The sequence below is a fragment of the Homalodisca vitripennis genome, chromosome 8 (assembly GCF_021130785.1).
Source record: "Homalodisca vitripennis isolate AUS2020 chromosome 8, UT_GWSS_2.1, whole genome shotgun sequence".
NCBI lineage: Eukaryota > Metazoa > Arthropoda > Insecta > Hemiptera > Cicadellidae > Homalodisca > Homalodisca vitripennis.
Genome location: NC_060214.1, coordinates 119,791,122 through 119,817,371, shown reverse-complemented (window position 1 = coordinate 119,817,371; position 26,250 = coordinate 119,791,122). Strand labels below are relative to the sequence as shown.

Sequence of the window (26,250 nt, the reverse complement as noted above, 5' to 3'; positions counted from 1 at the left end):
CGCATGCAATAGAAATTGCAGGTTTGTCCATACGCCTCCGCATGCCACAAGCTTGCAACATGCTTCTCCTTCATCCAATTTTGAATGAGCGTAGTGCACTTAGGTTGCAACTTGGATCGGACACCAATTAGGGGTAATAGTTGTTTACTATCGAGAGATATCTCATTTTGAGGGTGATATTCTTCCCCAAATACCCACAATGTAGCTTCGCCCTTGACTTCTAGCTGTCTCCCATTTTAAAACTGCAGAATAAATAATAAAGGAAGGCACTATTAGAAATAAACCCTCTCTAAAGGGTAGAGGGACAAACAAGTCCTTCTTAACACACTTTCAGCGGTTGTGTTCAGTGAAAACATTGGCAGCAAGCAAGGCCGTAGACGCGTTGACCTACAAACTGAGCAACTAACATGTCTAGGACACATTCACTTTAGAGTACGCAGTGGGTTTTTTAGACCCTTATCTCATCTATTTACATCTGTTAAGGATGGCATTGTCACAATAAATATTAAATTCGCCGTTCATTGGCATATGCTTTGTGACACGTCTAAACGAACATTATGTATTTTCCCGACACTATTTGAAACATTTTTCATCACCAAAGTGAAATTATTTTAAAGGTATCTTCAGAAATTCTTAAACTTTTTTATTGACACTAGACGTAACTGTTTTGTTTTTTAATAGCACAAATACAAATTTATTTATAATTTGCTGAGCGTTAGTAAAGCCCATCCATCACTCGAGGGAATGAACAAATTTCATTTCTGTCTGTCTGTCCGCATGATATCTAAAAAAAAACAAATTGACCTAAACTAGAAATTTTTCATTAAGCTTTATTTATGTATGAGGAATATTAAGATAGATGATTGTACATGTCACTCCATGGGATTTGGCTAAGCGTTACCGAGTATTTTTACATTAGTCTTATGGGTAACCATGATGGCAACGAAAAATAGCAGAGTAAATAAATTTGTAAACAAACTCAATACACTCGTAAGAGATTTAAATATGGGACATATTAACTCGTGTAGCCTAACTATCCCAACATAAACAAGCTAATGTATGTTATGGTACCTAATTTATTGAAAAATTTGAATGTATCATGTGGTAAGATATGTCGTGAAATATTGCACATTTAGATTTTAAATTTGGCATAAATTCTACAAGGATTCTTTTATATAATCATGATATGTTTATGTCAAATTCTATTTCCTATGATTTCTTGTCTATCAATCTGTCCGGAAGACATGTTGAGAATGAAAAGAGCTACTAGTTTGAAATTTTACATGTACCCTCAGCAAAGACTGGTACAACACGTGGTGTGTCTTACTCATACTTTGTAATTCCTTGTTATTTACAAGGAATGAATTGTGTATTTCATTGTGAAAGAAGTTGAGAACCATATTTTGCCTACAATGAGGAAGTTGCATAAGGTCTTCGAGGTCTGCCTATATTCTACTGACAACCAACCGACTTGCTATGACGTTTCTATTTTCATTCTGTCACATTGCGAAACAAATATTTTGTCTTAATTGTATTTATTTATTCCGACGTAAATGCCAATTCACAGTTCGATTCAATAGTTATGCAGATCTGATTGTCAATTTTACAGGGTGTTCAGAAAAGGGTCTTGCAAACTGCTGTGGCTGACAGTACTCATGATAGACAGATCTTGGCTTGTGCAAGCTTATCTCTACACACGGACGTAGCCAGCGAGGGGACCCAAGGGGTCCGGACCCCCTCCCCCAAATTTTTAATCTTTTCAATTACTTTTTAGTAAACTATTGTTATTATTTAAATAATTCAGTATTTCTGACATATAATGCTGAAAGATCGTTCTCAACAAAGAAACAGGCCAAGAACCTTTTAAGGAAGAAAATGAAGCCTTACTCTCTGTCTACAACGGGAAAATATCAGTTGTTTGGACCCCCCCCCTCCCACCAATTTTTCCTGGCTACGTTCTTGCCTCTACAGTGTTCTTGCTCGCTTCTCCGTTAGCGGAATTCTTTGAAGAAAGTATCGTTGGAATTGTTATAAAAATTGTAAAATAGGGTGTATCCTGTAGTTTTTTTATCTATATAAATGCGAATGTTTGTTTGTATGTTCCGTTATAGCTCTGGAACCAATGCACGAAACATCGTGAAATTTTGTACAGTGATTCTACACGTTCCTGGAAGTAACATAGGCATACATACTAGAGTAAATTTGGTCCAATTTAAATAGTTTATTTAATTAATTTTTTAATATTATAAATCGTTGTTGATGTTAGAGTGTTTTATATTGGATCCGTCATACTGCGCTACGACACATAATACAAAGCGAACTGATACTTAACAGCTGTTAATACTTTCAGCTGAAGTTCATCAAAGAGGCAGAAACATTTGTTTACATTTAAAATTTAGAAAATTTTTATTCTAAAGTGCTTGATCAGTAGTGTAATGCAGGTTGGATAGAAGACGTCATTGCCTAATTTTAAATTCAGATTGCACCAATGATCAATAATAATATATAAAAATGAATGTTTGTGTGTTTGTCCTTTATAGACTCAGAAACTATTGGACCGATCACTATGAAAATTTGTATTTATTTGTATTTTTCTATGTAGAAGATTTATATGCAATGCCCATTGATGTAACTCACCACCAGGCTGTACTGCAAGATATAAAAGTTATCAAAGCGCCTGCACAATATAAACTGCAATTACGACACAGTTACGTATATTAAATAGCTAAACACTATTTGAAGGCAAAGAAATATACGGGCAAAGCTTAAGAGACGCGTGCGAAGCCGCGGGAAACAGCTAGTTATACTTTAAAATTTGTAAGAGCCGCTATATTGTTAGTATTAAAGCAAATTACACAACTCTTTTTAGAGTTTCCCTGTAATTTTTCATAACCTATGCTTAAAGTTATCTGTATCTGTAGCTTTAATAGTTCTAGAGAAAATTATTTGTATACACATTACAAAATGCGGCTAGCAATTAAAAGACACATTTCTCGACCTATGTTTATAGAACATTATTTTTTATTTGGAATTATATATATGAGAGAGAGAGAGGGGGGGGAGGGAGAGGGAGGCGGAGGGGGAGATAAAGATGGAGAGGGTGGGAGGGGGAGAGAGAGAGATCCGGGTTCGAGTCTCAACGGAGCAAGTACTTTTTGTGATTCAATGTTTATTGAAATTTAATTCGGTTCTTGCCACATTTATACAAATGTAATGAATGAAAATAAAAGTCGCTTTATAAGTACTTAAAAAAAAACTTTGTCTTCCGATCATAGGCTAGTTTGGTTATTTAAACCACATGTGACAAAATCGCTCAAGTTAAATACAATTATTCAATTAACTAAGTCAAAAGTAAGGGCTCTGTGGTGTAGTGGTAGCACACTCACCCGGAAAGTAAGAGGTTCGGATTCGAGTCCCGGCGGAGCAAGTACTTTTCATGTTCAATGTTTATTGAAATCAAATTTGGCTATTGCCATTTATACAAATGTTCTACTTTTCACGTACAATATCACAATTCGTACCCAAGTGCAGCAGAGAGTCAGTGCAGTGTATTGAAGGGCATTCGTGCAATGAGGTGACGTCAGAGGACATAAGAAGAAGCCCTTGGCTGGGCGGGGCGCTCTCTAGTGGAGTTTAATTAATTAGGGTTTGGAAACCACCCAAGTTGGGGAGGTGAGTTCAATTATTGACCTCTGTCTTCATCTCCTTGGCTAAGGGGAACTCTAATACGCCTCTCTGGTGATGGGCGATAAAGTTAACATCACTTTTATATATTTATTTCAGTTATAAACTATAATTTAATAGTTTTATACTCATATTATCGCAAAATAATTGGATGAAGAGCGAGTATACTTTAAGATTATTTGAAATAACGGAATTCTTTGCTATTTTGTGACCGTTAGTATTATTTATACGAAGTTAAATAAATAAACAAATTCAGTTTTGTATTATTCTTGGTGAAAATAAATTTTGAATTTAATTTTATAATCAATAAAAAGTATACTTTCCTAGTGATTTAATTTTGTTTGGTACACGCTTTATATTTTAAAAATTAGTTTTATAACATCCACAGTAGGGCAATTTTATTTTATTTAAATTTTTTATCTATGCAACCAAAGAGGGTAACAAATAGATTTCCATTATAAAAAACCGAAACGTTTTAGATGTATCAAATTAATTTTTAAGAAAGTATTAATTGTTTTACACAACTATCCTGAAACTAATCCATTTTATTTTATTTATTTACTAACTTAAATTAATTGATTCAACAAAATATAAGACGTTTTCATCTTTGTCCTAGAGTAGGGTAAACATAATCAGAGAAAACATAGAAACCTATAACTATTATATTTATTTAAGGGTTTAAAACCGTTAACAAATGTACAATTTTATTTTTTATTAAACTTGTTATAGTTATAACTTATATTCTTCTCAGAATTTTTTATTATTTTTCTACGACGGTTTTGTTTGGGGGGGGGGAGGGGCGAACTCCACTTGGGCTACCCCTGAATACACATAGCTAACTAAGGTTTTCTGTCACAACCTGTATGATTACTCCGAGCTCGGGATGGACTTCACTTAAGTGTGTGGGATATAAGCGTAGCCTTCTTCTAAAAGCAAATAATTACTACTCAATTTCTTTTATTTTGAAACAATAAGAGGCACGCATCATTCTTATTCAGTTAGTATTGTAGTACTGATCTAGGTTACGTTGTCTGCTCTAGATAATGGCGCAGCGTCACGTTTATGTCACTTGTACGATTAAATGGTATTGTCAGTATTACTTGCCTATTGTCAAGCTTTATCATTTCGTATAACTTCTTGCTTGTTCCTTATCTTAAATGAATAATTGAAGTCTTTATTCTTGATCAATAAATACTTTTATAAGATAGAAGTGCGTCACACCCCACACCACTTATCGCGTAACGGGCTTTGCTAAGGTAGAATTAAAAATTTCATGGCCACAGATCGATACATTCTCAAGATTACATTCCCCTGACGGAGAAAAGAGAAATCGTTGTTAGCCTACTGAGTGATAGACTTCAATGACGCTCAGCCAAATTCCAAGGCTGGACTTGCACCATTATACTCATTCTTGTCTATGTATAAATAACGTTTCACGTAAAATTTCTAGTATGGTATAACTGGTGAGATCTTCTCGAAACAACACACTTGACATACAACATTTTTTTTCATTAAGTTAGGTATCATTCTAAAGTTCTACATATCAAAGTCACTTAAAGGTGTTGCATGAGGTGTGATGTCACATGTTAAAATCGCACATGATTGTTCACATTTTGCTTTCAAACTTATTTACCCTGCTATATTCTCGGTGCAATCATCGTTACCCACTAGACCAATGTAAAAATATTCGCTAACGCTCAGCCAAATCCCAAAGAGTCACATGCACCATCATCGAAATCGATGTTGTTTCTATGGAATGACGCTTCATGCAACTTTTAAAATTCACAGCTCAGTTTGTTCTTGAGATATCGTGCTGACAGACAGACAGACATAAATTAAATTTTGTCATTCCCTCGAGTCATAATCTTCGCTAACACTCAGCCAATAATAGTTCTAAATTAAATATTACGTCGTTCAAAACTAGTCTTGAAATGATACTTGAATAGTAGGACATAAGGAAAATAGTGTACATAGTTTTTACTTTCTAAGTTTTACAAGTGGCTTTGATAGCAAGTGATAAGGACTTGATTTGGACCCTTACGGTCCAAAGTACATCAAACCCTTCTTTGTTGCCCTCAAAATCGCATTCACGAATCGCTACATGTCATTCTGTCGGCTATACAGATCCTCGACTGTCAGTTGGGTTTCCAGCGTTCTTTCTTCAGGTAGGAAGATCTTATGCAATCTTTAGCCTCTAAAAACCCATTACTGAATGCAGGTTACCGCTTTTACGTAACAGAGACATTAATTAGTCTTCATGAGTGGATCATAAACACCGGTACTTCCTCTGTAGGCAGGCAGTTTAGAAATACAGTACAGGGTGAGCGTAACTTGTGGAAAATATTGAGAAGCGCAGCTGAAGTAATACAACAGTGCAATATTGGTATTCTCTTGAATTAGGTTTTAGAAAATTCTTGAACAATTTTTAGTTACAACCCTGAAGGGTGGGGATAGATTCCCAGAATTCATAAAAACAAGCAATTGTTTAGCATTCCACGAGAAATTATCTGCTGAGGAAAAACTATTGTCTCAAGGGAAAGTAGTAGTAAATTGTGTAACACTTTTATATATATATATATATATATAAATATTATTTTGCATACATATTAGGTATCATCATCATTTATTACCTAAATGATGCCTTTTCTGGATTTAAAATACACCCGACTATAGGGCTACACCCAACTGGCTACCAAAGTTCCAATGGCAGCATTTTATGTATTCCATCTTATTAAAGTATTCTTTTACGATTAAAACACCTGTGTTGCTTAGTAGTTATTATCAATTCACTACCAAAGTTAAAATCAGCTGATTGGTTTTAACATCCATCTTTCAAGGTTGATTGTGATATTCCGTGTTTATTGACATTGTCAAGGCCACTGGGGCGGTGCCCTAAGGTCTGCAACAAACCTGTTTTATTGCGCATCTATGAGGTAATATTTGATGGTATAACACAGGCAAGAAGGACTAGTACACGACAAAGAGAGTGCTATAGTTTTCTAGACGTTCTATAGCTTAGTTTCTCTTGATATTGTTCAGTATTTTTAGTAGATTGCGTGAGGTAGCTTTGAAGATAAGAACATCTAACACTTATTTATCAGCTATTTCCAAATAATATTGTAATTAGGTATTTAAGGTGAAATACATTATCCTGTTAAGGCATTTTTAAATGATTATAATGATAACTTTTAAGTCTTAAAACACCCCGATGTGATGAAATCCGTTATTGCAATTTATAAATTTGTGAAGTTGCTCCTTAACGAATATTTTTCTTTGTAAAAGATCTGAATCATTGCTCTTAGTCCTAAAATAATCTTTGCAATTGCTGCCAGAATGGTAGGTATAGTCGAATGGGCAAGGTTGATGGTAGGGTTCGCCTGCTGTCGAGACCTCATGTTACATCCATAATGAGGATGGGTATTGGTAGTATAACTCATTCATGACGTAGCTATGGTCAGAATTTGATTCAATGTGAATGTTGAGTTTATCTCAAATTCACTCTCCTCTTAGTGCAGCGTCTGAAATCTGACGCTGTAGCGTACTTATATAAAATATAATATTATAAACCAGGCAGACATGAATCCTCCTAGGGTTCTTTGCGAATATTTATAGCTGGAAGGGTACCTATATTCCTAGTTTCAAGCTTCAGCAACCACTATTTAAGAACATTCCGTGATACAGCTTTCAAAGTTAATGTGTAAGCAGAATCGTGGTTTCCATGAATTCTCCAAGATTTTGTATGAAACATGGTAAAAATTTCTTCACTTATTGATTTTATTTGGGACTATAAAGCTAAACTGGAAACTTCTAAGACTAATTACAAAAATTATGAAACTTATTATTAAACGAAACTTGTGTTTTTTAGGGATTTCCGTAATCGGAAGACTTAAACTGGTTTCTTATCGATGACTTAAGTGCTAAGAATAAAATACTTTCTGCATTTAAATCCTTAGATTTTGGGCAGAGTGCGTATCTCAGCGATAAATCGCACAGAATATATTAGTTTTTGGTTCTCGAAACATGTAAATAATCTTCATTGCAGCAAAACTGAAGAACTCTACAGCTTATAAGAAAACCAAAATTGTATTGCGATTTCAAGAGCGATACAATGAACACTCGACATACCCACTTAACAAAACCATAAATTAAGGTTTTAGAGCTATAAGAACATTGAGTAAAGACTAAGATAATATTGTAGGAACTTCACAATTTTCTTCTTTGAAGAAGATGCAATTTCAACAATTTTTTAAATAATGTTTTTTTAATTCTGCCTCCATTCCACATTTAACATATGAAATAACCCACCAAGTAAAATTCATCTTTATTGACACTGACATTTCCTAAGTTCTTTGATTAGTTAGTGAGTTATATATTAACTGTGAAAAAGTGTTCAAAACATGTTCAAATGGTTATAATTGATCCATTTCATCTTTTAACGAAGGATACACAATAATTAGTTTATTCCATAAACATTCGGTTTCAATATACAGAATTAAAAGTACAATCAATTATTAAATATCAACCAGCAAACCCCAGTAGGACCATCTTTAACTTTCCCCTTGACCTTGGATTGGGGAACTTATCACGTAGCTTCAATACATGTATATACGAGTAAGATGTAAATACCCTACAGTCGTTCACTGGAATGCAATAACAAACTTGCCAGTCAAATCCCGGAGCGAAAGCTATCTTCCAAAAGAATAAGACGTATTAGGGGAGAGATCGGGACAAAGCTCTGATGGATGTAGGTTCTATCAGCTGTTGGTGTAAGGATGTTGGGGGATAAGGATGTTCTTGAGGGGGGGGGTGGCAAGTAAGGAGGGAGAGATTTAAGTGTAACCGATCGGGACTGGCTAAGCCGGTGCGCAACTTCCCGAACTGATGATTCGTCTTCATCCTCAAAAATTGTTTAGCAAATTTAATCAACAACTTACAATTCGTAACTTATTGGTTGGCTGAGCGTTAGCGAAGCCTGTTATACAAGGGGCTGGAAAATTTTCGTTTATGTCTGTCTGTCTGACTATTACTGTCTATACGGAATCTCAAGAATGAACTAACCTTTAGACTTAAAATTATGCATAAGATTTATTTCTATATAGGCAACACTTACTATGATTATATGTGCATATTTTTACATTGTTCTTATGGGCAACCTTGCTGGCAACGAAAAAATTTCAGAATAAATAAATTTGTAACGAACTAAGTACAATCGTATAAGATTTTTAAAATGTAATATTTTTATTCGTGAATTAAACTAAAAATTATGGAGTGAAAATTCAATGTTAAAACCCGCACTCTTGCATTTTCATAAAATAAAAAACCTTTATTTTCAGACCCTCTTACGGATAGGCGTTTAGTGAATATTCCTAAACACAAATCTTAGTTAAGACAGTGCAATTAATTCAAACAGTGTTTGCAGGATTTAAAGTCACCAAAAAAATGAATCTAATATTTTTACAATTTTCAGATGTAAATTTCAACAATCAGCTGATTATTAATCAGCAGTTAAACAACATTAATAACCCAATTAGTGTAATTAGGTGAGGGCCCGCTCATTAAACCGTTTCCTATTCCGTTAGTATTTTTAAAACACCCCGATGTGATGAAATCCGTTATTACAATTTATAAATTTGTGAATTTGTTCCTTAACGAATATTTTTCTTTGTAAAAGATTTGAATCATTGCCCTTAGTCCTAATTTTGTGTTAAAATGTTCATATAAAAGTAACCTTCACTATTCTTGTAAAAGTTTCAAAAATTCTTCCGTTTATTGTAGTTTGTAAATTTTGTATGGCCGCAATTTTAAATTCTGACATGTTATTTTATTAGTTTGACTAAGGCATTTTCTAAAAAAACTTAAATAAACTTTAAACTAAGCAAGATAGGACTATACGTTATGTAACATGTTTGACTTCTTTGATCTAAAAAATCAGATGGTAAAGTTTGATAGAGTAATTTATGGACACTCTGTATACATTTCTTGCTAAATTATAAAAACGATGCTAATAGTTTATAACGTACAGTTTTGAAAGTAAAACATTCAATAGACCGCCATAGGGCGAGTAATGTTGAAGCCAGCGGACCACATAATTTCATCTGGCCTTTCTCAGAGTTATTATGTTCCTGGAATTACCCACACCCGATACACTTTAGTTCCTTATTCGCCAGTAAACAAATTTAACATCCTGTTTCTACTGGCCTTAATTCAAGGAATATTGGTTTTAAAGAATTTGTTTAGACTACCAATTATCATCTGAATTTGTTCATTTGCAGAAGCTAGTACGAAAACAATAACACTTTTTGGAAAGTTGTGGGAACTAATTGTATAGGAATGAATAATTTGGTAAAGACAAATAACCCCAATTCCATGAGCTCTGAAAGATTATAGCATAGAATGTGGAATTTGCAATATTATTATCTGAATTTTTGAAATCCAATTATAAAACATTATATTCCCAGTTGTTAGGGAGCGTACTATGTCTTTTTTACTTTTTGTGTTCGTTGCATAAGTCCTATTGTTACAACGTACGGTACCAATAGTGCAGTAAACTTAATTATTACGACGTCTTAATACTAAGTTAATGAACTTGGTAATTGATCTGCACTTCCGTAGTACCAAATTACATGAAAATTCATAATTTAGTTGCTAAGGCCGTTTGTAGACTTCAATTCCCAAAATAAACAACACATGCTTAATTATGGTTTTAGTTCAGCGTGTAATAGCCTGTATGAATTTAGCAATAATCGCGAAACCGTTGAAATAAATTAGCAATTTACACTTTTGCATTTGTAGGCAGTTATTACAATTCACTATTTTTGTGGCGTTAATTTATTTATTTCAAAACTCAAATGCCTTAGTCTTCAATTTATCCGTTGAAGAAAAACTTACAAATAGCGTACTTTTTTCAATGGCGTAGAAAAATGTACGTTTACAAAAACTGTACGATACAATGTTTAAATGCTACCGCACATATTAAAAATTTATCATAATGCTCATCCACAAATTACCAGAATAATTTAACTTCCTGTTGATGGCCTCTGAAACAGAATATTCCGTCGCTTTTACACATTAAAACGGAAGTGCAGACTTCAGGAAGGCGGTATGGGTATCCCGCGCCGGTACACCATCAATAATGTAGAGAGATTCTCTAAACACACTAATGAACTTCCTTGTTGCATGTCTCGGGCCCATCTCTTCGTCAGCAACCGAAATAGTCTTCGTTACTACCGACCCATTTCACGCACGACCACTGTTTTGGAAATAATTAGAATCCTTCTCCCACGTAATTTATCCCTCGTTTCTCACTTTATTTCATCTAGAATGTTGTTTTCCTAAATGTAAATAATCTATGCTAGCTGGAATTAGTGATAATTTTTTAAATGTTACCTTTTTTTATTTTAACTGATAAATAATTCAATACAATTTGTATACTAAATAGGATAGTTCAATTAGTGGCCAATTCAAGTGAAGCTCTACTGTTGGAGTTTTTGTTTTGTTTTACCACCCAATTCAACAACAATAAGAGCTAAAACGAAATATTTGTTCGTTTTGATTTTTATCTTAATAAACGATAATTTATAGAATATTCAGAAAAAAACTCAAATTGTATTGTATTTTATCGTTTACATAATGGCTATTATGGCTCTTAACTGGTTATTTCTAAAGTATATTTTAAAATTTGTTTGCTAGAAAACGTATTAAACGTCATTTACAGTCATTTTCGAATTTTGAATGGTTTCTCTATGACGTCATTATGAATTATGAGTGAATATCCACTATTTGTAATCCGGTCCAATATAATTTACACTTTAATGGCACCGCATCATGCAATGTTCCAAGATACGGTTAAACCTTATCTGATATTTCAAATATTTTTATCGTGAATTTCTATACAAATTGAGCAAAATATGCATATTTAAGAAAGGTTTTATCCTTTTAATTTTCAGCCGATAATGACTCACACATACATTTTAATCACATTCTGAATATTTTTATTTTTATTTTCACTTTGGTTGACTAGAGATTTGTTAACTTTAAATCACAATTTTTACACAAAAACAGTATAAGCTACCTGTGTATGAAAAATTCCGTAAGTAGAAATACTTTATTTTGGTCGTAGACATTGAAATTGTGTGATAACGATCAATAGTATTCTTTTAGTAAATTTAATAAGCAATAATTGAAAATAATATTTAACAATCATTGAGGATTATTTGAGATTACTAAATATCTATCACACGTGCTTCTTTCAGTTTCTAGAAAATAAATGTAGGATTCTTTCGAAAAATACAAAATTTAGGCTGTGAAAAATACAGTAAACAAACACGTGTTGTTTACTGTCTAACGAGCAAGGATCAGTCAACTACTGCTTTTCAAAGGTTGTTGACCTTGCCTTGCGTCCGTGGTGTCAGTCCGTCAGTAGGACTCCTTTGATGTGCGAGAGAAAATTTGGTCTGAAGATGTAATCCAAATTCTAAAATGCACTCGTGAATGTACGCAATGTAGTTTACTAAGAGCATGATTTGTAATCTACATAACACATATAATTTTTTCAGTTACAATTTCGAAATTTAGACCATAACTTAGTGCTTTAACTACACAAATCAATAATCTTGAGATAGCAAAATATGCATTTTCAAGATGGAAATTCTCGATGAAGTAAAACCCACCCCAAGACTACAATAGAGCACGTCATGTGGAAAAGGCACATCAATAGGATGTACTTCACTTCACCATTATGCACTTACCATTCCTTCATCCCTTCCTCTACTCTATCCATCCCTCTTCAGAACTGTGGATGATGGATCCAGCGAGTAATATCTTGGAAATTGTGGAAGCGGGGTGGAACCTTTGGGGAGGGAGGAGGGAAAGGATGAAACTAACTGGTTGGCTTGTAACAATTTTTATTAAAAATCAAGAAAGGTCTAGAAGTTTTTCGATTTTTACCATCATGAAGTTTGGAACCCTCGTTCTTATCTCCGCCAAAAGAAGTAAAAGCCTGAATTTTGTACTTTTCGAAAGAATCCAAAATGTATTTTCTAGAAACGGAAAGAAACACGTATGATATTTTAGTAATAGCAAATAATTCTCAATGTCCAATATTGAAATCTAGTATATAACTAGTAAAATGTGTTTTAACTCTCGGTTCAAACTGGAATTTCTGTTTCCCAAGATTTTCACCAATTTCATGCACTATGGATAGATAAACACCTGTCTGGGAAAGAACAAGACATGAATTGAATCATACTTACAGACGTATAACTTAGTTTAACAGAGAACTTTCAGCGTAGCTGAGGAGTCAGCAAGTGCAGTAGGTCACCGATTGCGCCGTGAAAGTGCGTTTCACGGTATTCGTGAAAACTCGGAACGCGTCTGATTCACAGAACCTTCTTAGTAATGTTGGTTGGGAAACCGTAATTATTACTTTCGTATCCTACCGCCACATGCATCCGTGTGAATTGACTCACTGACGCCTTCTATATAAAATTTCTTTTCACTATCGCATTTGAGTATCGAGATGATTCTGCATTAATAATAACACAAACATATTATAGAATATAAAGAACAATAATTGTTTAGTGATAATCAACTCAATAATGTAGCGTCGCCCACATCAAACGTTACGTTCAATAAAGCAATCTTATGAGATTAGTTTATACTGTGGATCTTAAGTATGCGAATACATTTCACGAAATCGTACGAGATAATTTCAACTGAAGTGAATTAAACATTATCTAGCAATAAAAACTTCTACCATTTAAACATTGCAAAATCCAACGAAACAGGCAGATTTTCCAAAGTAACTGGTGCATAAGTAAATCATGGTTGAGTTAAATATTACTAAATGTTTATAAAACAATAATTTTTCTAATTGTTTATTTTTTGGACGATGCCTTTCAAAACCAAAGGTTTCATCATCAGGCGACTCGACAAAAAATGGAGGTTTGCCTCATCCAAAAAATAAACAATTTGGAAAAGTATTGTTTTTATTAACATTTAGTAATATTTAAAAAAGTTTTCCAATTGCTCCAAGAGTATTTAATGGTTGAGTTATTGTATGTGCATTATCAATATTAGCTGAAAACATCATTATCAAAATTTACAAAAAATGCCCTATTCCAAAAAAAGTTTCAATTCAATCGTTAGTTTTATAGTATCTCTTTTAGGTAGACAACATCCTTTGCAAACGCTTTGTCTACATGCAATAATCGTGTCTTTGTCTATAAATAACACTCGTTTCTTTATCTATGTGCAATACTAGTGGTTGTGTCTGTTTGCAATATTCTTATAGTTGTCTGCCTAAAATACTAGTTTCTTTGTCTGTGTGACATTATTAATGTTGTTATCTGTGTGCAATACTCGTGTCTTAACTTAGTCTATAGGAAATTCTCTAGTTGCTGTGTCTACTGTATATGAAATATCATTGTCAGTCTGCAATACTAGTGTATTCATTATTAGTGTCATCCTCTGTCTGCAATACTCGTGTCTTAGTCTATATGAAATACTCTTAGCTGCTGTGTCTATCTGAAATATCTGTGTCATTGTCAGTCTGCAATACTAGTGTCTGTATTCATTATTAGTGTCATCCTCTGTCTGCAATACTCGTGTCTTAGTCTATATGAAATACTCTTAGCTGCTGTGTCTATCTGAAATATCTGTGTCATTGTCAGTCTGCAATACTAGTGTCTGTATTCATTATTAGTGTCATCCTCTGTCTGCAATACTCGTGTCTTAGTCTATATGAAATACTCTTAGCTGCTGTGTCTATCTGAAATATCTGTGTCATTGTCAGTCTGCAATACTAGTGTCTGTATTCATTATTAGTGTCATCCTCTGTCTGCAATACTCGTGTCTTAATCTATATGAAATACTCTTAGCTGCTGTGTCTATCTGAAATATCTGTGTCATTGTCAGTCTGCAATACTAGTGTCTTTGTCTGCATACAATATTAGTTTTGTTTACTGTCTGTAGTACTCCTGTATTTGTGTGTACAAAATATTAGTACACAATACTCGTGTTTTTGTCTATATGAAAATAATAGCTGTGTACGATATTACAGTTGTTCGCTGCCTGAATTATTCGTTTCATTGTCCGTCGTACTCTTATCTTTTGTATACAATACTATTGGTTTTGTCTACCTGAAATAATTTTCTTTGAATTTCAATAACAGTTGAGGCTTTTTCAGAGGCATTTTCAGGGAAGAGGCTCACCATCTCCTAAATATTTGACAAAATCTAAAAACCTTCTGACAAGGATACACTTTTTACTAATAACTTTGGTGGTCCATCAGATTGTACATTTCACAAGTGTTCATTATTATGAACTCAAATAAACACTTGGTTTAGGAGTGGTAAATTTGTATTAGTCATTTCCACCTAAGGTTATTGCTGATGGCCTTGCATATCAGTTGCTATGCTTGGAAGCTATATCACAACAGTCCTAATTTAGATTAGTACACTTAATAGCACATTTCCTTTTCATTATAATTATGTCTATGAATATAAAACATTTTTGTATTGTTAAAATTAGGTATAAATTAAATATGGCTCGGTTTAATAGGATTCAGGATTCGTGTCCCACATCATATTAATAGAGTACAGATAGAGATTTCCATCTTGGGAGTGGTTCCCTGACGATATCTTTTTGGGTTCCCACTGGAAATTAAGTTATTAACTAAAAAGGCACTCTGTAAGAAATAGTACGTCTTGGCCCATCCATAATTTTACTTGTGTATCCCAGCGACCAAAATTGATCAAACATTGCATCGTACAACTCAAACCAGGTAAAGAACCACTACAATAATCTCCAAGTGAGGTGCTCAGACCTTTCCGAGGTCAAGTATCTGTCTACAAAAGGTTCTTGCATAAGAGATGGACCCCGGTTTAAAAATTGACAACAACGGCAGCGAGTTAATGAGGGAAGTCGACCGGGGAGCTATTACCCGTACCCCAGACTCGGCTCCGAGTTAAGGCTTCGTTTTTTACCTCTCGCTTCTCCTACATCCAGTTTTGTTCCAGAAACATTTCCCCTCGTTGAGTAACACTAACTATCATGGCGGATGTTTTTCTACACTTTGCACCCATCACAGCATGTGACCATCTTTACGCTTTTCCCCCAAATTACGCATTTAATTTGGGCTTTAAAACCCTCCAAGCGTTCATTATCAATATTTTTGAGTACTTAAACTTTCACTAACGTCATCATCCAAAATTTTGATGATAAACATTCATGTCTTTGAACTCTCATTTTGCCGATGCTAATACAGATCAAATCGCATTAACCTATACCGTTCGAAACCCCACGAGTTTTCATTATGTTTAGTGGTTTTGCGGTTTCTCGTACTCTCTACATCATTTTCATCATTTGTTGTTTCCAGCAAAGTGTGTTTGCATTGTTTGTTGTTGCTCAGATACGTACGTGTGAATTTAGCTGTTTACAGTCTATTTGTCCTTGTGTTCGTTTCAATTCGTAGTTATGTAGTTACTAATTGTTAAAAATGATATTATTGAATGTATAAATGTGTTTTTCATAAAAGATAATCACTATTTCGACTTTCTTCTATATACGTAAATATTATGAATTGCTAAAAATACTTACAGCAATATATATTTCTGTGTTCATAACCAAATTTGCTATAAGTAGGCTATTCTAAATGTATTGCTACTGTATTTAGTATTATATAAAAAGGAAAAAAATGTTATATCAACGTGTTATATAACTACCGCAAGCAGGACAAAATTTCAAATTTGTACTTATTCATTTTTTTCCAAAAATTGATATGAACAGTTCAAAAATTATACATTTCTGTCTTCAGTAAAACATTTTCTACAATTTGGCTATTCTGAATTTTGGATATGTGTAATATTTCAAATACATTTGCGTACTTTATTGCGAATTTTTTTTTATATTTTTTGTTTAGTTTTTATTTTTAACAAAGAAATTGTTTTTCTAACTTCATAGTTACACGGTCTGAAAGCAGAGTTCTTTGCAAAAAAATTGTATACAACAATTTATATTTAAGTAACTATTTAGATTTATTATAAATGTTACAAGGATAGTCTGCAAAACCTCAAAGCGGGTATGCATTTTACAAAACATTATAGGCGCTCGAAGGGTTAATTTTTCTCCGCTAGTAACATTTTTAAAGGTAATGGTCATTATAATCATCTGATCCTTAGAGACAATTAAATACAATCCAAATTATTAGAATAGGTAGGCTGCCGATAGTCTAGAAGACAAAGATGTCGGACTGTAGATCTGGACTACAGATAGCGCAGGACAAATCTTGTATGTAACTGTAGTACTTTTTATCAGTACCTTGTACTGTATAGACTCTCCCACTTATTCTGTTTCATAACATTCTCGCACAGGCCAGTGACCCATGAGGACGGGTGGATAAGGAGATTGGACTCTCTTTTTCTAAAAAAAGAAAAAAGTGTTAAGATTACGATTTATTATTCTTTTCAAATATAATTAAATAAATGACAATGCAGTTCTTCAGTTCTCATTCTTAAAAAAAGAAAGTAGATCTCCAGGTTTAACTCAATAACTCATAGACAGACTTTAGAATCATTCATCACAAGTGGGGATTCTAAAAGGCATTTTAAACGCTTTGAGAAAGGGAGGTTCAGCTGTAAAAGATGTGTTTGAAAATGCTGATTTCTGACAGTTACAATATGAGTAAAGTATTTAACCCATTTAAAATCAAATATTCCAAAGGTGTAAATCACATCCATCTTTTACAAGATTTTATTTACTCCACAACATTCTTCTCGTCTCATGAAGACCTTTGATAAAGACCTGCGCAGTATGACTACATGTTTACCTTAAGGGACGTTCTTTTAAAGAGGTCCATGATCGATCACTATGAATGGACTCAAACTTTTTTACCTTTATGTTGATATGCAAAGCTGTATCTACTTTTGTAAAATGGTCCATTATACCGTCAGATCGGTGAATAATTTTTAGCACTCCTATATAATAAAGAAAATATGTCAGGACCACTCCCGTGCTTTCCACAAGCTGCCAAATACATAATATTGTTCTAGAGCTTAACAAGTAAGTGACCGCACAGCTGAAAATCTCAAGTGTTTTGATTACTAAAAGACACCCTCTGTTACCTGGAATGAATGCTGTATGGTCTAGCGCTGTAAAGGTTAGCAGCTCTGATTCAATATTTGTTGTGGTGGGTGGGGGGGGGGGCTCGACAAGCTGTTGGGGGTGGCGTCGCGTCGCTTTGATGCCTTTGCCCGAAAACTCAATTACATTTTTAATTTAAACTTAGTTTTATTAATCGTGCAAAATCATTATCGTTCGACGTTGTAAAAGTTTGCTTTTAATTTCATGCGTTTTGCCCTTTCATCCGCCCAAATGGTGGCTCTCGTCGTAAATGGATTGGAAATATTTTATCTGAAATGTCACTGACTACACCCCTCCATGTGGGATGAAGATTTAAGAGAGTTTTGCAATTGGTACAGTTGTGTTTTCGTATCATTAAAGAAATATTATTATAACTGTTATTTTTTCTTGTTGTTTCTTGTTGTTGTTGTATTGTGGGCCAGCTTATTTATCCATGATCAAAGTCGATGGCCGAGTGGTGTAGGGTGTCGAACTTGACTTTGAATCTGAGTTAGAGATAGCACAGGTTCGGATTCTGTTTGTGACCGTTGCACATGCTATTTATATTACTGCCAACGTTATACTGGACTGGACCAATCCTCCCGTAATACTCTGTTTGATAAGATCCTCGCATAGTTCAGTAACCCATGAGGACGAACCCAATAAGGCTGAAAAAAGGTCGGCCTCTCCTTTTTGTCAAATAATTTTGTTGTGAATAAATTAGTGGTTGGTACACTCTGTTTTGTTGACATGAAGAGATACCTTACATACTGGCAGTATGAAGTGGAATCACCAAACCTTACTTCCTCGATTGTGCTATTCGTACCTGCCTTGTCACTGACATAAATAGTGAAATTGCCATCCGACTTCTCTCGTTTAACCCATTTAAAAAGAAAGGGAAATGACTGAGCAGAAGTGAATGAAGAGTGCGTATTTCCGTTTCGGTAGTTTGAATGAAAGAAAGGCGGTGGGGACGCAATGGGGACGGAACGCGTACACGCAGTTCGCCGCGCTTTCTTGAGCGTCTGGACGCGAAAGAGAAAGCTGTCGCGCGGGGCAGAACAAGGTAAAGAGAGCAAAGCTACGGACAACGGAGAAAGGTAACGTGGACCAGAGGTTGGCGACAGTGACATCTCACCGCGCACACGCAATGTCGTCTTCTATTGTTCTCAGATTGGCAATGCTCCGTTAATCAGAAATAATGAGTGGCGTCACACACTCCACGTTTGAAGAAATTTCAACACCACTGCCATAATTGGGAAGATGGTTATTGGCCACTTTAATAACCCCGTTTGAACTGATGGTCATCTAAAACTTGCTCGTCATGTCTTTTATGATCTTTTATTGTTTGAACTCTCAAATGACCTCTCTCTCTTTAGGGTTGAATAAGACATGCTTCTTCACTTAGAAAAGAAACCGAACGCTAACACAGTTTGGTAGTTATAATGCTGATATTTAAATGGTTATGGATGTCAAGGATTCTTTGGGTGCACATAATTTACAAAATCTAAGAACTTCGTTGGACACACCTTGATGTGGAATCTTCTCAAATAGACCTGTAATTAATGATAAGCAAGAACGTAGACGTGAAAAAGTTTTGGGAGGTCCAGACAACTGATATTTTTCCGTAGTGGACAGAGAGTAAGCCCCATTTTGTTCCTTAAAAAGTTCTTGACTCGTTTCTTTGTTTAGAACGATCTTTCAGCAGTACACGTCAGTAATTCTGCATTATTTAAAGGATAATAATAGTTTACTAAAAAAGTAATTGATAAGATTGAAAATTTGGGGTGAGTATGGATTTTTTGGACCCTCTCGCCTGGCTAAGTCCTTGATGATAAGCTATAAGACAAACCCATATTTACGTGCCTTTTTCACTGCACCAAGTCAAAACCGAGTGGTCTGGAACAGTTTTATCACCAATCAATCTTACTTTTACGACCTAAGCAATCCCTAATCAGTTACGTCTACTGGGTAAAATCCGCATCTCTTTCACACAATATCCTGTCACACTGTAATAAACCAGAAAAGTCGTGACCTTCAACAGGGATGTAATAGGAAACTTTTACTTGGACAACTTCGGTAATAACGACTTGGGTACTAGGTGCACTTTAATAGAAATGGTGCCAACCATCAAAACCCTGCATAGCTACGATCATTGATTGACATTAGAAATATATAAAAATAATGCAAAATTAATATTTACTTCAAGGGAACATATGACTGATTTTGTTTACGAAAGGTTGACCATTGGGACTTCCGATGTTCGGGTGGTCCAACAAGTCGGACTTTGGATCTGAGTTAGAGATATCGCATGTTCAAATCCTGTATGTGACTGTAGCATTGTTTATCAGTACCATCGATCTTGTACTGTATCGACTCTCCCCCTTATTCTGTTTGATAAGATCCTCGCACAGGCCAGTGGCCTACGAGGACGGGCAGAATAAGGGTTAAAAGGGGATCGGCCTCTCCTTAAAAAAATGTTTTTAATTGTGAAGAATACCATCATTAACACAATAAAGGTATACTTTATAGCCGTAATACGTGTAAAGGTACATCCTCGTATTTACAAAAACTCCAAGAACACTCACATTAAAAACTACTAATTACTTTCTTTTTTGCTTAAAGAAGATGCTTTTGTAACCTTGATTGAAGTTGATTTGCTTTTTATGTAAAAACTCATTAATTCTTATTTGAAGACTATTATTGATCAGCTACTTATTGGTATCAATGGTTACAAGTTTCATTCAATTACCGCTTCCTAAACTTCCCTTCCCATTTACTTATTCAATGCCTGCTGGATTGTTTAATTCATAAAATATAATGAACCGAAACTTTTAGAGTAATTTAATTATCTGAATTTAAAATTTCACGAAGATATAAAAGTTATACACTTGATTTTGTTCCTGGAACGTCCTCATAGCATAAAACTCCATAGAGTAATATCAAGAAACTTTCAGAGTTCCCGTACTCATTACGAAGCACAAATTAAACGAAGTTCTCATTTCAACATTTTTACGGGCATATGAAAAGAGTCTGAGGATGATTAACAGTTCCAGCTCGTCAACTTTCACAATATGGTGAAGGGGAAGGTGGATGGGTGTAGGGGGTGGGTATGGAGGGAGGATGGAGGGGAGCCATAATAGACACCTTCTTCAAGCTCTCCCCCTCCACCTTAGAAACAAAGACACTTTTTGCCTCCATCTCGAAAGCAATTTTCCTCTCAATTCTTGGCAATCCAGGGCTCTCAGGTTAGCCGTAAAAAGGACCGGCTTTTTAGATGACCACGATTCCACTATGATCGACATTTTTAATTCAAACTCAATTCTAATGGTGGTTTTTAAGGTTCTAACCCAAGGTCATCGAGTATTCGACATAAGTAGAGCATCGGTTAAGTCTATTATCGTAACTTCATTGTTAACTTATTGAAAATGTCATATAATGGTACTCATATTTTTACATAGTACCATTATAGACGATGGTATAGACAATTTTTACAACAATAGACGAATGTAAAATGTTAGAATACATGCAACTTTGAAATCTTTCGAACTTTTGGCCCCAATATCAGTAAGGGTCTTTGGATTATGTATCAAGTCTGTAGGACCTTTCTATCAAGAGTTGACGGACAGACTATACGATTTTTAGAAGGACTCTGGGTTCCTTCATAGTTATGTTATAAATCACAAAATTAGAGTAAGACATCCGTAACACCCTATAGAACCATATTATTAGATGTTTAGATCTATTAAACGTCATATATCAAATTCAAGATCGTTGTGTTTAGTAGTAGTTCTGGACTGAAAATAACAATTTTTATGATAAATATAAAATTTTTATGCTTATTTTTGATTGCGGTAGGACAACATAACAGAATAGAAATGGTAAAAATAATTCGTAACCTCAAAAAGTATTTCTATGATGTGTGTACTGGACCTAAAATGCTATTAGACAGTAGTGGCATATGTAGACCAGCTTTTTGAGTTAATGAATCTGATTTAAAAGCACATCACCCCGGGGTTCAGGGAACGGTGAATGGAATAAATCTGAATTGATCTAACTTTGAATAAATTAAATAGGTAACATACATTGCAAAATATTAAACTGCTGTACATACAAAAAATGTTATTAAACGTAAGGATACAAAAGAATACAAAGAAAAGCGAAAAAGAGGTTAACAGAAAAGTCAAAAATTCCACATCATTGTTGGTCCGAAGACCATCGTATCAATTGGGATGAAGCTAACGTAATACATCGGGGACCTCATATTACTTAAAATACCATTAATCGACGCTTCATTCATTAAATTGGCAGACCAACTGACAGTCAACCATCAGCCGAAATTAGACCGCTTTGGTTGACAATTCTAAAAAATGAGCTAACGAGGAAACCTAAGGTATCAAACCGATTATAGATTTGCAATAAACCAATGCGAAATCACAGTATGGTCTAGAGAAGTCCATCTAAAATGAACCAATAATAAAAAAGGCGCACTCCTCGTTTACTCCTTTTTGTCACCATCTTGTTTATGTCGTGACAATCGCAATTGGCCTCTAGCAAATTCTTTTGCGGTTGGCCGGTGAATGCAGTCCTATTATGACCTGTATTCTTTAGTTCTGTTTTAATAACTATTGTTTTGTTGTTGTTAAGTGCTTTACAGTTACTATGCACGAAGTTTACACACAACACGGTTGTTGTGATTCCTGACATATCCGTGTCACAACGCTCTGATTGTGATTTGTTTATATTAACCTAGATTGCATTAATGTTTTAAGTTATTTATGCACCTGAGAAAGGAATCAGACTGCAGACGACGAAACGTATTGTTACTGATTTCTCGTATCACAGGGCAAAATCTTTCCATCGTCAAAAACAAACTTCGAAGTAAAAACTACTGATCTTTAATCAAGTTGGATTGGTTTTATATCAATAGTTTTACGGCTCTTTGGGTGGCGAGTTCAAAGCCCCTCCCTTATCTTCCTCCCTTAGTTAAGCCACTGATAGACGTTAAATAAGTGAGAGTTCACTCAGATTAATGGCTGTAAATCTTTATTTCCATATACTAGTATTTCCATAAATTCTCGTATCACAGGGCAAAATCTTTCCATCGTCAAAAACAAACTTCGAAGTAAAAACTACTGATCTTTAATCAAGTTGGATTGGTTTTATATCAATTGTTTTACGGCTCTTTGGGTGGCGAGTTCAAAGCCCCTCTCTCATCTTCCTCCCTTAGTTAAGCCACTGATAGACGTTAAATAAGTGAGAGTTCACTCAGATTAATGGCTGTAAATATTTATTTCCATGTACTAGTATTTCCATAAATTAGTTTAAGGCAATTATATTTAAATTGTATTTATTTAGCTAATATTTAATGAAGGTTAAAACCTCGAACAGTACCAAAGTTTGCGCTATAATATTACCTAAGATTACGGGACGAGAAGGGCGAAGTTTGGATGATGATGGTGGAGGGGAGGGGTATCGCAGCTCACACATTCTAGTGCCGGCTATTTCCACCCTGTATTGGTGAAACAGTAATGCCCTCAACCCCCCCCCCCCCCCCCCCCCCCCGACTCTCGAGCTTCTTCAACTCTCGAGCTTTGTATTTATATCGCTAGATGTAACGATTTTTATTGTTTAATAAGTAGGCATTTTCCTAATTCACTAAAAATTTGAAAAGTACTTGCTTGTGTGTCCTATCACAATATTACCTTTTGATCTATTTCACTACCAAAATAAACATGTACAAGTATTTCTATGCGGAAGATGTTTATATGTGTCTCTGATGTCGAAACGATGTAAATGTTTCGTTTTGAGCTTCATCGTCGTCAACTTTCTTTGGGTCTCTTCAGATGAACGTGACTCCAGATTCTAGGAGTCAAGTCCGAGACAATGACAGGTACCAGATGCTATAATAAAAGGAAGGAACTAGAGCTAAATTCAAAATTCAATTGAATCGACCCTACCTACAATAGCTATATTATGTGTAATGTTTAACCGTTTTACCTATAGCTGTTTAATAGTAGGTTGAGTGACGAAAAATCATTAAACAGAAATTTATCTAGAACCTTTTTCTATATCTTATGGTTCTCTATTTCGTGACAGAAAATAACACGTGCATTTCTCCCACGAAATTTGAAACTCCCAAAATGTGGGAATTTAGCAGATTTGGCACCAATGAAATGCTTTTGCTCTTTACAGTGCAAATTACCATGAACCTCCTCCAACAAGATAGAATACTAAAAGATGTTTCCTTCCTCTAGTATCCTTCCTTGACGTGCGTATCATGAATGCAGACCTCATTCTCTCTTCACTTTCAGGTCGAAGGAAGCGACAGAGATGAAGCCTTCAGTGTGGCGGGCGTCCGCCACATTCATCATACTGGTGTACCTGTATGTGCTGGCGGTCCAGGAGATACTGGGCGAGGAGGTGGTTGTCACCAGTAGTCATCTGGCAGGTCCAGCATACCACACGGGGCCAGCATTGCAGCATACGGGCCCAGCATCACATCAGACTGCGCCTATCAGCCACCAGGATGACTATGTCCGAAACCACCACAAGTTGGATGAAAATGGCAACAGTCAAACCCACCAGTACGTCAAAGGAGTTGCTTTTGAAGCCACCGTAAGTAGCAAATTGTTCCAGTTCAGAACTAAAATTTTATGCTCTTAAGAACGGCATTGTAATTTACCAGTGGCTATTCATCATATTCTTCAAGGATCTTTCTAAATTCCAAAATTGAACACTAAAACATTGTATCAGGGACTTCTTTGGAACCAGGATGATTTTTATCAAGTAATCCTTGTTTGAAAAGCTAGGAAAGGTTTTGTAATCGGTATTTCTAACCCATATGTTCTGAATATGAGTATCAAAATATGTCCAAAACAACGATTTTGGAGGGGAAATGCTTTGCGTTCAAACCAAGTTTCAAACAACCCATTTACATTTTCCGAAATCGTCGAGTACTATGATCCCAAAGTAGTTCGTAACTAGTGAAATTAAAAAAAACGTGTAATTTTCTTAATTTTCGAAAAAAATGTTCTCATACATTTAAACCTATTTATTTTATATTGGTGATGAAACGATGATCCTATTATATAAGCCTTTCAGACTAACAGCCCTTGTTATTCAGAAGCCTATGCAAAAAAGTAGTGTACGAAGATCCCATCATGGTAAAAACTATGTGAAGATGTATAATAGAACCGATCACTGTTACTATTAGTTAATTCTAAAACCTATTTTAACTGTACATCTAATTTTAATTTTCTCGTCCGAAAAAACTTATTAACTACATTAGAGTGAATCGATTGAAAATACTGCCATGATGAAAAAAATAAAACCAAGTAAGAGACAGCAAAAAAGTGGGTCTATCTAAAGATTCTCACTGATGAAAGGCTGAAAATGCATCTAAATATCGTATGTCTGAGAAAATCAATAAGATCCCAATAATACTTTGACGGATTTTACGATTGGCTATTGTTAAGCAACTACGTTACTGATAATTTTAGTACCTTTAAATGTATCCTTTCTTTCGAAAACTATAAATCCTCCTGATCCTTTCTAGGTGGAAGACCCAGATGTGCCAGCCACAAGAGCCGTGGGGGGACCCAGCTACAGACCCTATAACGTGGACTATACTCCCGGAACAGCTACAGGCACTGCCCTCGACGATGGGTACGGGCTGGAATTCAAGTACCACAACTACGATCAGCTGACGCGCTACTTGCGGACCACATCGTCTCGTTATCCTAATCTCACCGCTCTCTACTCCATCGGCAAGTCAGTACAAGGTGAGGGCTGGTTATACATTAGGAATCAAACCCAACGTTGAGGTCCGTTGGATTTTTGGGAGTTGTAGGGACATCTCAAACGACCTAACAATGTCACAAGTTCAATTATCAGAGGAGAATATTATGACAAAACAACACAATTCCAAAAATAGTTTTTGGATCCATTATTTCATTTCATTTATTTATATTCATTATTGTTGGTAGGATTCATTTTACAGCGTCGTACATATTTTTTTGTTTGAATAAAGTGGTTTCAATTTGAGCCTGGCGCCTATAACCAACGACCCACACATTAGTTTAGTTTTAAATAAGAGGGTCGTTGGCCCAACGATCGGTGGTGTAATCGAACCGGTTTGTTTGAACATTGCAGGATATATTGCATTTTGGTTCGTTGGCCCAACGACTCACTTAAATTACTATTGCTTAAAATTAATTCATAGTTCAATTACACCATAGATTGTTGGCCCAAAGAACCTATACCAGTAAATTTAATCTATAAGGTTCATTGGGCCAACGACCCTATTTTGTACAATTTACAGAAATGAAACCAATAGGGTCGTTGGTCCAACGAGCCCGTGGAGTAATAGAACCTCTATATCTTTATAAAGTGGGTCGTCGGGCCAACGGCCCTCGCCCTCTGTACAGATTAAGTTTATTTCAGTAG

The 26,250-nt window shown here is 35.1% G+C and overlaps 2 protein-coding genes across 2 annotated transcripts in view; one reads left to right on the top strand and one right to left on the bottom strand.

Moving 5' to 3' along the window:
• LOC124368349 (zonadhesin-like) overlaps positions 1-21,003 on the bottom strand; it is a 24,049-nt gene extending 3,046 nt beyond the window's left edge. The window contains exon 1 of the mRNA XM_046825623.1: positions 20,874-21,003. Coding sequence (XP_046681579.1) covers positions 20,874-21,003 — 130 coding nt within the window. The remainder of the gene's footprint in view (positions 1-20,873) is intronic.
• Positions 5,774-26,250, top strand: LOC124368348. Its single transcript, XM_046825622.1, has 4 exons — positions 5,774-5,849; positions 24,117-24,420; positions 25,361-25,586; positions 26,126-26,250. Exons 2-4 carry the CDS (start codon positions 24,136-24,138, stop codon positions 26,248-26,250), a joined length of 636 nt encoding a protein of 211 aa, XP_046681578.1. The 5' UTR covers positions 5,774-5,849; positions 24,117-24,135.

What these genes read in the sequence shown, in the direction of transcription:
- LOC124368348 (XM_046825622.1), top strand. Translation starts at nt 24,136, where the DNA reads ATGAAGCCTTCAGTGTGGCGGGCGTCCGCCACATTCATCATACTGGTG. An exon ending in GAGTTGCTTTTGAAGCCACC is followed by an intron (nt 24,421 to 25,360) that starts GTAAGTAGCAAA and finishes GATCCTTTCTAG; the next exon opens with GTGGAAGACCCAGATGTGCC. An exon ending in CATCGGCAAGTCAGTACAAG is followed by an intron (nt 25,587 to 26,125) that starts GTGAGGGCTGGT and finishes TACAATTTACAG; the next exon opens with AAATGAAACCAATAGGGTCG.